The 18,280-nt window shown below is 33.4% G+C and overlaps 1 protein-coding gene across 1 annotated transcript in view; it reads right to left on the bottom strand.

The window, feature by feature from the left end:
* Positions 1-18,280, bottom strand: part of LOC130950616 (pleiotropic drug resistance protein 1-like) — a 36,130-nt gene that overhangs the window by 9,822 nt on the left and 8,028 nt on the right. Inside the window, exons 12-22 of the mRNA XM_057879169.1 lie at positions 18,011-18,114; positions 17,728-17,884; positions 17,390-17,479; positions 15,986-16,113; positions 14,597-14,929; positions 13,787-14,077; positions 12,364-12,447; positions 12,119-12,252; positions 11,302-11,529; positions 10,476-10,647; positions 9,680-9,934 (exon numbers count right to left, since the gene is read on the bottom strand). Coding sequence (XP_057735152.1) covers positions 9,680-9,934; positions 10,476-10,647; positions 11,302-11,529; positions 12,119-12,252; positions 12,364-12,447; positions 13,787-14,077; positions 14,597-14,929; positions 15,986-16,113; positions 17,390-17,479; positions 17,728-17,884; positions 18,011-18,114 — 1,976 coding nt within the window. The remainder of the gene's footprint in view (positions 1-9,679; positions 9,935-10,475; positions 10,648-11,301; positions 11,530-12,118; positions 12,253-12,363; positions 12,448-13,786; positions 14,078-14,596; positions 14,930-15,985; positions 16,114-17,389; positions 17,480-17,727; positions 17,885-18,010; positions 18,115-18,280) is intronic.

Raw genomic sequence — 18,280 nt, 5'->3', positions numbered from 1 at the left:
TAAAACCCGGTTAATTAATGGCTAATTAACCCATAAATGAGAATTTATTCTAGAAAGCCTAAAATGTGATTTTTATGGCTAAATGTGATAGAGGAGACTGAGACGAGAATTTTGGTACCAATTTTATAGAATTTGGACCAAGATTGGACCGAACGGGCCAAACCGGGTCAACCGGACCCAAAGTGGGCCCTTGGTCCAACATAACTAAACCAAAACCCTAGTTTTCAGCACTCTCTCTCCTCACACAACACCAAACACGCTGAAAAAGAGAGGAAATGGGGGAAGAATACTCTCTCAAACCTCTATCTCTCACTTGATCTTCAAACCACCATAACTTTTGATCTAGAGTTCCGATTGCTGCTCCGTTTGCGGCCACGCGTTCACCACGGAGAGCTCTACAAAACCCATACAATCAATCTTGAGGTAAGCCACGTGTTTCTGTTCGAAATTCCAGCCCTTATTTTCGAGTTTCATGGGTAAAATGTTGAGATTTTGGGTTCTTTGATGTTATAGGACCCAACTCTCTTGAAGGAGAAGGTTAAACTTGTCTCCTTGGACCTTGGGTGTGGTAAGATTCTCAACTCTAGTGTGATTTGTTGTTCTATGATGTTTGGGTTTTGAGATGTTGTGTATGGGTATGATGGTTGTGGCTTAGGTTGTATATGTGTGGATATTGGAGCTTGATTGGTGATTTTGAAAAGCTTGGAAAGGATTTGGTGGTGAAAAATCTGTTCTTGGAGGTGTTGAGGCCTTGAGAGCTTGTGGATAAGTGATATGGAAGTGCTCCGGTTTAGCTTGGGAAATTCGGCTAAGGTATGGTTTCGGTTTCCCGTATCTAATATGTAATGTGGTAGGAAATACTTAGGCTAGAGGCCCTAAGATAGGCATTGAATTGTTCATGTTGTTGAATGATTGAGATATATGATGTGGTCATATATGTGATGATGATTATTGATGCCTTGGTGGTATGATGTATGAGAAATATGCATGTTGTGATATATGCTTGATGATTGGTTATGGTTGAATTGTGGATTGAACCATGTTGATGGAGAGTATGATGTTGATTGTGTACAATAATGATTTATTGGAATTGGTGTTGTTGAGAATTGGCATGAGGAATAGTATATGATATGTCAATGTGTTTGAGTTTGAGCCACTTGGGTGAAGTGGGGTAAAATGATGAGATAGTGATTTTGGTAAATTGTGGTAATGTGTCAATGTGTGAGTTGAGGAGGCTTGATGTTGAATTTGATATATTTTGATTGATTTCAAAGAAAAGGGATGAACTTGGCATGTTTTGATTGGTTTTGAAAAGAGTTGGAAATGACTTGTTTTGAAAATGGCACTTTGTGGTTTTGTATGAAAATGTGGTTTTTGGGCACACTTTGGCGGGACATAACTTGGACTACGGATCTCCGTTTTGTACCAAACCTGTTTAGAAATGAAATTGGATCCGGGATGTCCATGCCGTTCAAAGAACGGGTGAAAAACGATTTAAAATGAGGAAGTTATGTCCGTTGGAAGATTGGGGTTTAAATCTGTGAATTCTGTAGCTTTTAACTTAGAAAATTTTTAGCAGAATGACCCCTTGCGCGTGGGCGCACTTGGCGCGTACGCGCCGTTCTTCCGAAAAGTGCCATCCACGCGTGCGCGTGATGTGCGCGGGCGCGCCGATTGTGCTGCACCCAATGCCCAGCCATTTTCCAGAGAGTTATGCCAGAACTGTGCCAGTGTTGTGCCTGGGGCATGAGAACACCCACGCGTACGCGTGGTTGACGCGTGCGCGTCGATTGACAAATTTTGAATCCACGCGTTAGCGTGCATGACGCTTGCGCGTCGATGAGTTTTTAAGGCCATCCACGCGTGCACGTGGAGTGCGCGTACGCGTGGCCCTGTTTTCATCCCAAAGTTGATTTTTGAGTTTTAAAAGCCAAATCTCATACTTCTAAGCCTCCGATCTCACCATTTATGTCTTAAATCATTATGACATGCCTAGCTGTTAAAAAGGGGCTAGTGAATGAGGTGACTTGCGAGTGAAGCAAGGGAAAAATGAATGATCAATGAGGATCAAAGATGATTATGTGAGATGCGGATGATGGTGGTGGAAGTGCTTGTTATGCCATGGGCCGAAAGGCTATAATTGTTAATGAAACGGTTGGTTATGGATTTAACCGTGAGCCGAAAAGGCTGTGTATGATATGAATATTGGCTGGTTCTGGACTGAACCGTGAGCCGGATGGCTGATATGGATGTTGATCCATGAATGAGAATTCATGCATGTTTATGCTGAATTATTGATAATTGAGATTTGCACTTCCACTATCAGAGGCACGAGATCCCTGGGAGAAAGCAGTGGCTAGCCACCACGTGCTCCAGGTGGAGGCTCGAGACTCTGTTGACCCTATGTCGTAAGTGTGGCCGGGCACTGTGAAAGACCCGGATGAGCTCGCCCCCGAAATATTCACCAGTGAGGGTGATGGATATGGATCATGTTTATGATCAAGTTTATAACGAGTATAACTCGAGTTGGGGATGCGCGACAGAGGGACAGTCCAATGGTTAGCGACCAGGACTTGTCGGGTTGGCTCTATAACCGACAAGATGATATCATCAGCCACTAGGGACAGGCATTCATCATATGCATACTATGTGAATTTTTTTGAGATTGCCTATTTGACTGCATATTATTTGCTAATTGTCTAAATGTCTTAACTGCTCCTATTTGTATATTCTTTGTCTGATATAACTGTGTTTGCTACTTTATACTCTTGCTGGTGGTTGGGAGGTGAGAAGGAATTGGAAAGGGAAGTATTAGTTAGATTGAAGAATCTTTAGTCAGATGCCCTTATATGGTTTAGCTTGTTTATAAGCTTTGAATTGTATGGAGGAAGTTCTAGGATTGCCTTTGGCTTTCCTCTATTATTATGTATTATATATGTGGAAGCTGTTACCATGCTGGGGACCTCTGGTTCTCACCCATGCAGATTTTGTGGTTTTCAGATGCAGGACGTGAGGTTTCCCGCTGAAGTATGCTGGAGACTTCTAGATTCGCGAAGATTCTTTGTTCTTGGGGACTCTGTTTAGTTTATATGTTTTGCTTAGATACTTTTATCTCCATTAAATAATACAAACTGTGATGACTCCTCTTATGGGAGATTTTGGAGAATAGGTTTTATGTATTTGTGTCCCTTTGGGTTTTCTTTGGGGTTTTCCTTATTTTATCATATGTATATATTGCTATGCTCGGACCGGTTATCTTCGCAGCCGGATCTTGAGTCTTGATATTCCTGTTTTTGACACTCCTTTGTATATATATATAATCTCGCGTTGGTTTATCCTTGTTCGTTACGTTATCGATCGGAGTGTTGCGCTTTTGAGTTGCGGTTTTTTGTTTACCCCTTTTTCTACAAAGGCTCCTAGTTATAATCAATCATTCATACTTCTATACATACTAAATTTTATTTTAGAGGTCGTAATATCTTGCCATCTCTGACTTATGACTTAAGCATAAGACTTTGTATGGTAGGGTGTTACAACCTTCCCCCAAGTACACCCAACTAAAGGTCCATAAGCCCAATTCGAAGGCATCAAATGAAGAATAGAGAAGGCAGAGAACTAGTATGAATAGAGGGAGCTTTGAATTGTAAAGGAGACTCCCTAGCAGGGATTACACATCACTTTTTACTTGTACTCAACTTTAATTTTAGTTTAATTTTCAGTCTTTACATTTCTAGTTTTTATGTTCACTGTAAAGGAGTTATGAGTCACTAAACCCCACTTCATTGGGGGAGGGAGCTCTATTGTACTTTAATGGATCAATAGTAATACTTACTTTCTTCTTCTCTTCATCTCTCTTTTGATATACTAGAAAGATTTTCGTTCTTCATTCAAACACTTAATTATCTTGGGAAAGAAGTTGAATGCATATGGACTCTATGTGAGCCTTGGGAAAGGGATTATAGAGTCATGCTTGAAAATCTTTCTCACACTTGAGTAGATCTTGTAATACCCGGTCTAACCAAAATTAATTAAATAATAAGCTAAATAGGAGCGAATATGGTTGGAAGATTTGGCAATTGAAATTTGATGATTTAAATATGATATTTGGATTCAGTGAATTTTTTCGAGTCGGAAAACATAGTTTTCTGCGTAAAAGCGCGCAGTGGAATTTTGACCGGAAGTACCGGCTGAGATCTGTCTGGTGCTGCAGCTGAGAAAATTGATTATGAGTAAATAAGATTAAGAAATGAGGAATTATAATTAGGGGAGGTATAAATATTTAAAGTGCGATTTGGAGCGCTAATCTTAAAGGTTTTGGCCCAAAATTGGGCCAACGGACAAAAATAAGTGAACCGGGCCTAAGTGGGCCCAAGACCCAACATATATAAACATTAGTTATGATCATTTCAGCTCATTTTACCCTAAAAGGAAGGGTTGGGGCGCTGAAATTGAGAAGAGAGAAAACCTAACTCTCTTTGATCTTCAAACCACCATAACTTGAGCTACGGAGCTCCGATTGATGAGCCGTTTGTGGCCACGCATTGCTCTTCTCATCCTCTAGAATTCTATCTAAGTTTTGTGGTAAGTATTCCATTCATCTCTGCCCAGTTTTCGATATTCCCCATTGTTACACGTTTTTGGGTAGTTAGTGTTGAAATCTTGTGATTTTGGATGTTTAGGGATACTCCAATATGGATTCCAAGTGGGTTCTATCCCTACTTCATATGGGCTGAGGTAAAAAGTGCTCAAACCTTTGTGATTTGTCATTTTTATAAGCCCTAGGTTGATGTATGTATGTGATATTGGTTATGTTAGTGTATTTGATGATCTTGGTGTACAATTGGGAGATTGGTGTTGCTTGAGGAGCTTTGGTGAGGCTTGGGGCTAAGGTTGGTAGAGACTTCTAAAGAAGAGGCTCAATTGGTTTGGCTACAAGAGGTACGGTTTAAGTTTCATTTAAGTACCGTGTGGTGTGATGAGAATTCCTAGGCTAGATGCCCCTAGGTTTAAGTTTGGATTGTGTAAATGGTTGGTGCTAATATGCATAGTTGGTATGTAATGTGAAATAATGATTGGGTTGAGAATTGTGTGACCTTGTATGCTTGGTGTATTGAAAATTTGATGTATTGGGTAATGAGTATTGATTTGTGGTTTATGCATTTAAATTATGAAATTTGGCCTGAGGCCGTGAATTTTGGGTTGGAGGCCGGAAAGAGGTAAGGAAGGTAAGTTGACGTGTGCATTGTATGATGACACAAGTGATTGGATGGATTTCAGATAATGAATATATGAATGATTGGTTTGGTTATTGACTAATAAGGTTTGAGGAGTTGAAGTGTGGAATTTGGTAATTTTGGGTGAAATTATATAAATGAGGTATGTTTGGTTTTGGTTGAGATATATTATGTGGTCATATATGTGATCATGATTATTGATGCCTTGATGGTATGATGATGCATGAGAGATATGTATGTTGTGATATATGCTTGGGAAATGATTAAGGTTTGTTTGTGGGTGAAACCATATGATAGTGAGTATGATATTGATTATGTATAATGATGATTGATTGAAAATAGTACTGTTGGAAATTGGGATGAGGAAGGATGTATGACATGTTAATGTGTTTGTAATTTAGCCATTTGTTTGAAATGGGTAAAAATGGTTATATGGCGGTTTTTGTGAATTGTGGTAAAGTGTTAATGTATGAGTTGAGGAGGCTTAATGTCGATTTTGGTATACTTTGATTGATTTCAAAGAAAAGGGATGAAATTGGCATGTTTTGGTTGATTTTAAAAAAGAGTTGAAAATGGCTTGTTTTGAAAATGGCACTTTGTGGTGTTGAGTGAAAACATGATTTTTGGGCATATTTTGATGGGACATAACTTAGATTGCGGATTTCTATTTTGTGCCAAACTTGTTTAGAAGTGAAATTGGATCCGGGATGTCCATGTCGTTCGAAGAACGGGCGAAAAACGATTTAAAATGAAAAAGTTATGTCCGTCGGAAGATTGGGGGTTGAATCTGTGAATTATGTAGCTTTTAACTTAGAAAATTTTTAGCAGAATGACCCTCCACGCGTAGGCACACTTGGCGCGTACGCGTCGTTTTTCAAGAAGGCACCATCCATGCGTGCGCGTGGTGTGCGCGTGCGCGTCGATGCGCTGCACCCAATGCCCAGCCATTTTTCCGAGAGTTGTGCCAGAGTTGTGCCCGTTTTGTGCCTGGGGCGCAAATGCACCCACGCGTACGCATGGCTGACGCGTACGCATCGTCTGGCTGTGTTTCAATCCGCGCGTCCGCGTGTATGACGCATACGCGTCGATGAGCTTTGTGGCCATCCACGCGTGCGCGTGAAGTACGCGTGCGCGTGGCCCTGTTTTCATCCCAAAGTTGATTTTTGAGTTTTAAAAGCTAAATCTCATACTTTTAAGCCTCCGATCTCATCCCTTATGTATTAAATCATTATGATATGCCTAGCAAAGAGGAAGGAGCTAGGAGATGTGGTAACTTGCGAATGAAGCAAGGGGAAAAGTTGTGATCAATGATGATCAAAGATGATTATATGAGATATGGAGGATGACGGTAGAAGTGTCGTGTATGCCATGAGCCAAAGGGCTATATTTATTGATAAATGACTAGTTTTTGATTGAACCATGAGCCGGATGGCTAAGTTATTGCCGGGTTACGGAAAAGCCATTATTGATTATGGCTGAGTATAAATGCATATATGATTAATGAATGAATGTGTTAAATGGATAATAATGGAAATTGTTGAAATGTGATGTGTGACCCCGGGTAGTAGGCAGTGGCATTGTCCACTTGCTCCGGGTATGAGACGGGAAAGGATGTTTATGATAAATGAGTTTAATTATGGAGTTTTGAATGAATGTATTTGTGATACCTGGTTAGTAGTAAGGGTGGTAGTTCATCCCGCTTGCTCCAGGTTAATGTTTGAGATTTGATAACAATGACGATTGCTTTTTTAAACTGAACGAATGTATGTTTTGAGATCCTGGGCAGTAGCAAGGGTTGTGGTTTGTCTCACTTGCTCCAGGTCAGAGATTGTGATGCCCGGGTAGTAGCGGTAGTAGTGGTGAATCCACTCACTCCAGGTTGAGCTTTTAAACACCCGCTTGGGTAGTAACCGCAGTAGTGGTTGTTCCACTGGCTCTGGGTTGAGCAGGTAGTAGCAAGGGGGTTGTAACTCAAACTTACTTGCTCCGCAAGGGGTGTTTCTGTCCAATGGTTAGCTACCAGGACATGTCGGGTTGGCTATATAACCGACAGATGATATCATCGGCCATAGGGCAGGCATACATCATTTGCATATGTTTGAATTGTTTGGGTTTGCCTATTTGTTTTGGATTTCTACATCATATATGCTATGTTACCTGATTATGTGCTACTTGTTCTACTTGTACCTTATTTGTGTATTACTTGCCTGTATTGCTTGTGTTTGTACAACTGAAAGACCCCTCATGTTGGTGTCGGTGGATGTTGAGGGCTGTTCTTGATGAGATGAATTGATGATGCGATTGCATGATGATGATAATTTTTGAATGAGATAATTTGAGCCCCCTGGGTAGACGTAGTGATGTGATTTCACTAGCTCCAGACGAGGGTATGATGTATTGACATAGAGTTGCAGAGGCAGAACAACTGGTCATGGTTTTGCTTATGATTCTGAGTTTGATTCGTGGAAGAGTCAGCGAGTTGGGAAACATGTGTAACATGAACTAGATTTAGTATCCCCTTACGACAGTTGCCTATTCATGGATTAGTGAGAATCTAGGCTAGATATTTGGTGAAAAGGAGTTTAGGATGCTTAACGAGTTTTTATTGCAGTGCATTGTATTTATTTGGCACTTTTACCATACTGGGAACCCATGGGCCCGGGGTTCTCATTCCGTATATATCTCTTGTTTTTCAGATACAGGTCCAGGTGCTCAGAAGTGAGCTGTGGTTCGTCTGAGAGACGGCGAAGATCTTTATTTTCTCTACCTTGTGTTTTGCTTAGAATCTCTCCACCTTTGTTTTGAAAAGATTATATTATGTATTGAACTCTTTTGAACTTGGCTATAGAGGCTCTCATGTTTTCTTTGGGAGAGATTAGGATATACTGTTGCCAACTACTTTCATACTGTACCCTAGCCGGCCTAAACTTCGCGGGTCGCGACTAGTGGCTGTTTACTTATGTTATATATATCTATCTGTTATCTATCTCTTAATCTCCTTTATGCCTTGTCCGTATATCGCTTTCGGCTTCACGATTTATCTTTTTGCTGTCGAAACGTGAGTGATACGTCTTCGCGATTTTATTTCTACTCTTTTCAAGCTTCTCGATTAATACTCCTTTCAAAATTACCTATATTTATATATTAAAAATCCACCTGAGAGTTGTACCACCGTAATATCATTGACTTATGACTCGAGCATAAGAATTTGAATATTAGGGTGTTACAGATCTGGGTTTGGGGTTGATATTGTGACATGTAATCATCCCAATTTAGATTATTTTTTAGGGTTATATATGTAAAAAAGAATTAAAATTCGTCAAAAAAATAAATTTTGACACTATTTTAACTATGAAAATATGTTAATAAAAGTTTTGTCAAAAATAGTATTTTTAACATATAAATAACTGTGAAAAAAGCTTAAATCTTGTTTTGATAAATATTGACTGTAAAAAATAATTTGTTAGAAAAATTTGAGAATATATTTTCTATGATACTTATTAACCGTCAAACATACTATTTATTTTGACACTTATTGACCATAAAAAATTTTCAACAAAAATTTTCAACAAAGAATGAGATGAGATCTTAAAACTGAAAAATAAACTGAGATTTTGAAAATAAAGAATGAGTAGTATGATCCCAAATTGAGAGCAGTATGATGCCAAAATTGACAGAACCCAAAAAATAAGAGGAATAGTAGAGTAAATTGAAAACAAATAATGTCAAAATTGAGGATTAATTTTCTACGGTCAAATTATTCATCAAGAAAACATAGAGAATTTGACATTTGTGATATTTGTCAAAATATATATTAATTTTTACATTTAATTATGGCCGTTAAAAAAAATGTTAAAATAGCTCTTTTTTCTTGTAGTGACAGCAACGGCTAAAAACCGTCGCAAAATCATTTCTTATTACGCGACGGTTATTTCAACAGTTAGTTTAAACCGTTGCTAACCGTTTGCTCACAGCCTATCTTTTAGCGGGTATTTAACCACCGCAATATGTTTAGCGGCGGTCATAACTGCCGCAATATTACTCCAAAACCACCGCTATCTGTCCGTAGTGCTAGAATTAGTATTGATTTTTCAATTTTTCCTATTAATTCTTCTTACTTAGCAAGATCAAGAGAAGTCTAAATGCTTCTAGCTAAAGATGGTCTTCATCACATACTTCAATTTTCTAAAAAAAAATATTTGGACAAAATTAAATCAACCTTGTATTCTCTCACTTTAATTTAGTGCATATATTAAATATATAATAGTTATTATAAACAAGAATATAACTAAGTAAAAACTTTGATATTATTAAGAAAATTTAAATTAATCAAATGACTTATATTATTAAACAAAATTGTCAATAAAAATGACTCATATAATTGACAAAAAAAAAATACTTAACATATATGTTTCTCTTAATTAGTGGTAAGGAATAAAACTTACAGGTGGTGGAATGATAAATCCTGAAAATAGGTTCCATATTGCATAAAATGAAGAAGCCACAATGGAAGCAACATGGCGGTTTGGTGTTAATGCCACAGTCATCATGCCATAGAAAGTGTAGTAGCAAAATGCAAAGTACATGAAAAACAAATACCAAAAGAATTTTCCTGGAGTCCACTCAAATCCAATCATGGCATAAGTCATGACACCATAGATTGTAGCTTGGGCTAAGATATATGGAAGCTCTATCAAGACCTATAACAAAAGAAACAAGTTGTATCAACAATGATATGAAAATGCTACCATATGGGAAAATATTCAAGAATGATACTATATACTCATAGTTTGGTGAAGATTATTATTAAAAAATAATTAGGGTTGTTAGATAATAATGAATCCTTTAAGTATATATGTAATTATAAAAAAATAGACTGAATCAATTTTTAATTTTTTTCAAACTAAAAATTGAACTAGTCATTTGATCGACCCTATTTTGTATTTAGTCAATTAATAACGACTTAGTCAACTACGGCTAAACCTGGTAAAAATTAGTGTGCATTGACTCGATTGAACTCAAACAAATTAGTAATTATCCATATAATTTAACTTAAAGAAATTATTGAAAAAAATACTAAAATTTAATTTCTCATGTAAAAAATATTCAAATTTATTATATATTTATTTAATTAAAATCGATTTAAGTTATTTGACTAGTGATTATTGATGAAATAATCTAGTTAATTAGTTTTTTTTTTTCTTCATACAACCCTAGGGGAAAAAAACAAGCAATACTCACTTGTGCATTTGCATAGGGTAAAGCAGAATACATTCCAGCAGCATTTTCTCTATAAAAGACAACTCTTTCAATTGCTACCACTGGTTGTACAGAAGATGCATACTGTAACCCTAGAAAGAGGACAGCAATGTATATTGAGCCCATGGCGTTTGATAGATCTTGCTTGTTTGAGCTGTGAAAATGTCACCAGATGGAATTCATTATATTATAATTGGAATAATATGAAAATAAAAAATACTCTATAAATATAAAAAAAATCACCATATCAATATTACGTATTTGTGTATATTTATATATGTTATTTTACATATTTTTCTTATATAGTGATTAGTTATTAGAATGATAAAATATTTTTAAGGATAAAATATATTTTTTATCTTTGAAATTTTTTAAAAATTTTAAAAATATCTCTAAATTTGATTTTATTTCAATTTTATTACTAATATTTTTTATTTGTATCAAATATATCCTTGGCAGTTAAATTTTTAAAAAAAATTTAGGACCAATCTAGTAATAATATATTATAACTATATATGGTTTACTTATATTAAAGGTTGTTTTTGTGAAATTATTACTGAATTAGTCATAAATTTTTTAAAAAACTGGCTGTTAAAGGTATATTTAATGTAATTAAACAATTTTTGGAAAAATTTGAAACAAAATAATATTTAGAAATATTTTTAAAATGTTTAACAAATTTTACCCTATTTTTAATTACAATATAAACATTTCTTTTCATAAAACTAATATGTAATTTTGTTTGTGGTTATTTTTAATTTTATGTTGATACCGGTTATAATAAAATTGAGAATTTTATTATACTTACTATTTGCCTCCAAGGTTCCAAAATATAGTTCCAAATATGAAGGCTAAGATAATAGTGGTAAAAAATCTTATGGCTGTATATGATGGATTGCGCCAATATGACCAATGTTGCTTCCATAAGCATGCTAGGAACTGCACCCAAAATGGCTGTGCATATTTATTAGGGAAATGAAGATCATTTGAATCAGGACCAGGGTTTCCCAATTCTGCTATCATCTCCTTGTTCCTCCTGATGCACAATAATGTATGAGAGTTTAAGCACATTGCAAAAAAAAAAAAAAAAAGGTTTTTGTGGAGAATCAATTTCAGTTCTTTAAATTATATTTTTTAGGTTTAATTATTCCGTGAGTCTCTATAGTTTTATTGAATTTTTAATTAGGTCTTTATACTTTTTTCTTTTTAATTAGATCCTTATACCATATCAGATTTTGTAACTAAGTTTCTAGCGTAACAAAAACGTTAAAATTAACAGAATATTCTGTTAAACTATAGGAATATTCAAGTGTTAGCATATTCGTGTTGTTTAACAGGATATTCCGTTAATTCTAACATTTTTGTTACGACAGGAACTTAATTACAAAATCTGATATGGTATGGAAACTCAATCAAAAAGAAAAAAAAGTATAGAGATCTAATTGAAAATTCAGTGAAATTACAGAGACTGACAGAGTAATTAAACATATATTTTACAAATTCTTTAATCAATAAAATTATAACTATTTTTCTATGTAGTGTGTTATATAAAGAATAAAAAAGCAACCCAAGATACCTATTTGGATGCTATGCTAGCTAGTGTGTTAATATAAGTCCATGCTTACCTGTACAAATCAGAATTTTTGTATATCTCATGAAAATCAACACCGAGATTAAGCTCTTTTGCTGAACTTGTAGCTTCTAGCATCCAAGTTGCTGGGTTATGACCATCTTTGATTTTAGTAACTCCATCAATGCTCTAGATAATGGAAATATTAGATAAAGAGATGCTATTAATTAGAATAAAGAATTGTACATATAATTAATTTTTAAAATATTATTAGTGAATTTAAGTTGCATCATGTCATACCTCAAAATACCTGATCAATTGGCTTGAATGATGACCCAATGGTCCAACATATATTTCTTGTCCTCCACGTTTCAATAGAAATAACTGGAATCATATCGTGCGTTAGATTATGTTAAAGTCTAGTGGTTGAAAAATTATAAATCGCAATGCTATTTTAATTTTTATTCCTATTCTTTTAAATAAAGATAGAAATTTATTATAAACTCAAGAGTATATATTTAAATAGGTTTTTCAGAAATTTTACATTAGACGTTTTCGTCTCTAAAAAATTTATTATATTGAGATCTTCAACTTTAGAAAAATAAAATATGTAAGTCCTTTTTATCATATTTTTGAGAATTTATTTGTCTAAGTGAAAATAATGGATCTGATTAAGGTATAGACTTCTATATTTTATTTTTGTAAAATTTAGGAACTTCAATGTAATAAAAAAATTTAAGGACGAAAACGTTCAACGCAAAATTTTTTAGAGACCTATTTAAGTATAAGTGGAAACTCAGTTGCAGTCGACTTCACATAAAGTTGATATTTGAGAGCTGTTACATGATTTGACTAATTTGACTAAATTTTCATCTAACAGCTCTCAAATATCAACTTCACGTGAAGTCGACTTCACCTGAGTTTTCACCTTAAATATATACTCTAAACTCAAAAATAGACTCGTTTTAATTCATACTTTAAATTTATATAAAAAAATCTTGCATAAAAAAATATGTTAGATATATAATCATTTATATACTTTACAGTTTTACCCAATAACACTACAACAATATAGATTATTTTTTAGAGTTATATGTGTAAAAAAAGAATTAAAATTTGTCAAAAAAATAAATTTTGATGCTATTTTAACTATGAAAATATGTTAATAAAAGTTTTGTCAAAAACAGTATTTTTAACATATAAGTAATTGTGAAAAAAGTTTAAATCTTATTTTGATAAATATTAGCTGTCAAAAATAATGTTAGAAAAATTTGAGAATATATTTTCTGTGATACTTGTTAACCGTAAAAAATACTATTTATTGTAATACTTATTGATCATAAAATATTTTCAACAAAAAATTTTAACAAAGAATGAGATGAGATCTTGAAACTGAAGAATAAATTGAGATTTTGAAGATAAAGAATGAGTAGTATGATCTCAAATTGAGAGCAGTGTGATATCAAAATTGACATAGTCCAAAGAAGAAGAGAAATAGTGGAATAAATTAAAAACAAATGAGTGTCAAAATTGAGAAGTAATTTTCTATGGTCAAATTATTCATAAAAAACATAGAGAATTCGACATTTGTGATATTTGTAAAAAATATATATTAATTTTAACATTTAATTATGGTGTTAAAAAATAAAGTATTAAAATAGTTTTTTTTTAAGTGTAATTTAATCTAAGCTTTGGAAAGAATCAGTTTCATAAAATTCTTCACCTCGTCAAAAGCTTCAAATATGTCGATGTTGGGCTGATGAATGGTGCAAAGAATTGTTCGTCCAGTATCAACAATATTTCTAATAGTTCTCATAACAATGGCGGCAGCTCTAGCATCTAAACCAGAAGTAGGCTCATCCATGAAAATTATAGATGGATTAGCCACTAATTCAACCGCTATAGTTAATCTCTTGCGTTGTTCAATTGAGAGTCCACTTACTCCAGGTAACCCAACTAGTGAGTTTCTCAACAAGTTCAATTCCACAAGCTCCATTACTTCTTCAATAAACATCTATAACCATTTGTTAGATCTAAAATTATGAGAAACCCAATTCAAAGGAAAAGATTAAGGCATGTTTGTTTAGCAGTTTTGATTTCTTTTTCCCTTAAAAATTTTTAAAAATTAAAATAAAATAAAGGTTTAATTACTCTGTCGTTCTCTATAGTTTTATTGAATTTTCAATTAGATCCTTATAATTTTTTTTATTGGTCCCTATATCATATCAGATTTTGTAATTAAGTCCTTACCATGACAACAACGATAAAATTAACAGAATATTTCGTTAAACAAACCGAATATGTCTAACACTTTATTGAATATTCTGTTAATTTTAACGTTTTTATTACGGTAGAGACTTACAAAATCTGATATAATATAAGGACCTAATTGAAAAGAAAAAAAATACAAAGATTTAATTGAAAATTCAGTAAAATTATAAGAAACTGATAGAATAATTAAACCTAAAATAAAAATATTTCTATAAACTAAACATTCGAAGTCTTGAGATGTCTTAAGCTACAAAATACTTACTTTTTTATCGTTAGAATCAATTTTTACTGATAAACGAAGCCATGTCGAGTAAAATAAGGACTCATAGACAGTAATATGAGGAGAGTGGATATCATTTTGTTCGCAATAACCCGAGATTCTAGCAAATGTTTCTTGCTTCTTAGGGTATCCAGAAATTTTTATGCTTCCATCAATGTATCCACCGGTTTTCCTACCAGCTAGAACATCCATTAAGGTGGTTTTTCCGGCTCCAGTTACACCCATCAAGGCTGTGAGCACACCAGGCCTAAATGCACCACTAACACCCTTAAGAAGCACTAACCTATCTTCTGTTACACCTTGATCCTTCATTTCCTGCCAGTGAAGAAAATAATACAAGTGATCTTCAACTCCATTCAATTATAACCTCTTGAAAAAATTCAATAAAAAAGAGCTCACAAATAAAAATAGATTTAGTCCACCTATATATATAAATTAAGGTTGTGTTTATTTATTGTCTCAAAATAATGAAGATGTTGACAGAAAGACACACATATACACGGATAAAGATAAACATAATTAACGAAAATGTTTGGTAATTAAAAAAAATAGCCAAAACCAGCTAAAATCTTATCATGTTTAATATTCATTAATTGTTGTAATAATTAATAAATATTAAATAAGACAAGTTCTAATTTTTTGTCTCTTTAATGTTACTGTAAACATAAATATGTGTTGTCTATTTAGTTATTAAAATGCTAACAAAAAGACATAAACTAATTTTATCCCTAATAAATTGAGGGTAAAAAATAGAAAGTTAAATTACACAGTTGGTTTCTACACTTTCAATGAAATCGTAAATTGGTCCCTACATTTTAAAAAATTTTAATTGAATCCCTAAAGAAAATTAAAATTTACAATTTAGTCCTTACCGCTCAAAAAGTATTGATTTAACAAAATATTCTCAGCAGATACTGAGAATATTTTGTTAAAATAGAGAATATACTGGGAATATTCTGTTATATCAAACACTTTTTGAATGGCAGAGACTAAATTACAAATTTTAATTTTTTTTAGAAATCCAATTGCAAATTTTTAAAATGTAGGAACTAATTTGTAATTTTACTAAAAATGTAGGGACCAATTGTGTAATTTAACCAAAATAAAATTTTAAAATTTACAAACACAGAATTTTTAATAAAAATTTGTATCCCATATTTAATATTTATGTCTCAATTTTCAACGAGACATTAAATATATATATTTTGTGTGTGGTTGTGTATCCACATGCTCTTCCAAAATTTGTGCCTCATTATTAAACACAAAAAGTGAACGTATATATGTTATTTGTTCAAATGTAATGTTAATTTCAGGGCTTAGCTTAAAAGCTTTGTTAAAATACAATTATTGCTAACTTTGAAAATGACTAACCTGTGGCATATCAACGGAGTAGACAACTTCATCAAAGGTGATAGAATGTGGTTCAAATGGAAGAACCATGCCTTTTCTCCTTCTTCCGTTGCTACTATTGTTGGAAGCATTAACTCTTCTTGAACCTTCTTCAAGACAATAATACAAAGTTTGATTGATATGCATTTTGATGTATACTATAACTATTAAACTATGTTATTAATCACTAATAATTAACAGGGTTAATAAGTATGATTTTAGTTTTTAAGGTATAGGTCGAAAATTTTTTTTGTCTCTAACTTTTTTTTCATACAAAATTGCCCTTAACGTTAAACTTAATTTTAAAATCGTCATTTTTACCAAAATGTTAATTTTATTACCAAATTACTTCTAAATAAAAAAATTATAAAATTAATAAAAAGAAAGAAAACGGGTTAAAGGGAGAAGGGAATCACGCGATGGGGGAGGGAAGAAGAAGGGGAAAGGGAAGGTGGGGACAATGGAATCACGCGAGGAGAGAAGGAAATCCGCTACGTTGTCATTCTGCTCATCCTCCTCGCTAGTTCGCTGGTCACTGCTGTTCCTCGTCGATCGCCGCTGTTTTGCGTCCTCGCTGCTGGATCTCGCCGCTGCTCCTCGCATGTCATCGCTGCTCCTTGCCGCTCGCCGCTGCTCATCGCCATTGCTCCTCGTCGTTCACCGCTGCTTCGCGTCATCGCCGCTGCTCGCCGCTGCTTCTCGCATGTCGTTGCTCCTCGCTACTGGGTTCCAATTCTATTTCTGATTAAATTGATTATTCTGCTTCTGTTTCTGACTTCGTTAATTAAGTTGATTATTCTGCTTCTGCTTCTTTTGTTAATTATATTGTTAGATTTGTTGATTTGTTAATTTGTTTATCACATTGTTGTTCTTCTGTTTCTGTTTTATTTCTAATTCTATTTCATTCTTCTGCTTTTTTGTTTTAATTTTTTGATATCCGTTAGTTAAAATTTTGTTGTTGCTATTGAAATTATGTTGCTGTTATATTCTTCTGTTTTTCTGTTTTGATGCTGCTGTGATGGAGAAGAAGAACTGGGTATTGCTGTGATGGAGAAGAAGAACCAGGTATTTTAGTGAAGAAGGAGAAAGATATTTTAGTTTGAAGAACTATTTTAAAATTAAGTTAAACCTTATTGACGATTTTGTATGAAAAAAAAAAGTTGAGAACGAAAAAAATTTTCAACCTATACCTTAGAAATTAAAATCATACTTAACCCTAATTAATATCTCAACCACATCAAAATAATTATCGAAAAAATGAAATATTTGATAACAAAAAATAGTCAGAACTTACTTTATTTAATATTTATTAATTTTAATAAATAATAAATAAAGTAAGTTCTCACTTTTTTTTTTCTTTAAGAGTGACATGAAATGATAAGTCACCTATATGTGGCAATTCAACTTCTTGAGCTATATCATTAGTTGCATTGCCTTCTTCCTCTTCAATTCTTGTTGCTCGTTGATTCTCAAACGCTGCAAAAAATATACATGTATTTTAATAAAAATATTTTGTGTGAGCAAATATGTTAGGCATATAACTATTTATTAATGTCAAAAAGAAATTTCTGTGCGAGAAAAAATATGTTAGGTATATAACTATTTAATTTAATTCATGCATGTATATCTCAACGAGTAAACTTTGAAGATACTTATAGACAATACAATTACTTTAATTTCTCTAATGAAAATATTAAATAACCAAATAATGTGAAGATACTCACGAGTGAGATAAGTGAGAGCCATGGTGTATAGAATGTTGAAGAGAAAAATATATCCAATCAATACCCCAACGCCAATCCAATACCAATAAGCATGCGTGAAGAACCCATGAGACTCCAGAGCTTGAACTCCTAGTGTCTTGTTGGAATTTTGTGTAAACTATAATTGAAGAGAAAATAAATTAGGCTTTATTATTATTATTATTATTATTATTATTATTATTATTATTATTATAAAACTAACATTATCATATGATTTGGAGTTATATATAGCTTAAGAAATCACCTTGTGCCAACTTTTTCCGAGAAATTCATTCACCATTATTGCATTTAGACCATACGTGATAGGTGAAATCCAATACCCCCAAATCCACCAATCTTTGATGTTTTCTGTTGCATTGCCCAATTATGAGTGAGTTTCAATTTATGTACTTATTAATATCAAGGTTGTAAAAATTGAATCGATCATTATATCGGTAGATATTGAGATTTAAAAATTTAAAAGTTCAATCGAAGTTTAATTATAATAGAATTGAATATAATAAAATAATATATT

This window comes from Arachis stenosperma, chromosome 9 (genome assembly GCF_014773155.1).
Source record: "Arachis stenosperma cultivar V10309 chromosome 9, arast.V10309.gnm1.PFL2, whole genome shotgun sequence".
In the NCBI taxonomy this organism is placed as follows: domain Eukaryota; kingdom Viridiplantae; phylum Streptophyta; class Magnoliopsida; order Fabales; family Fabaceae; genus Arachis; species Arachis stenosperma.
Note: the sequence above shows the minus strand (reverse complement) of the source record. Positions and strands in the feature narration are given on the sequence as shown.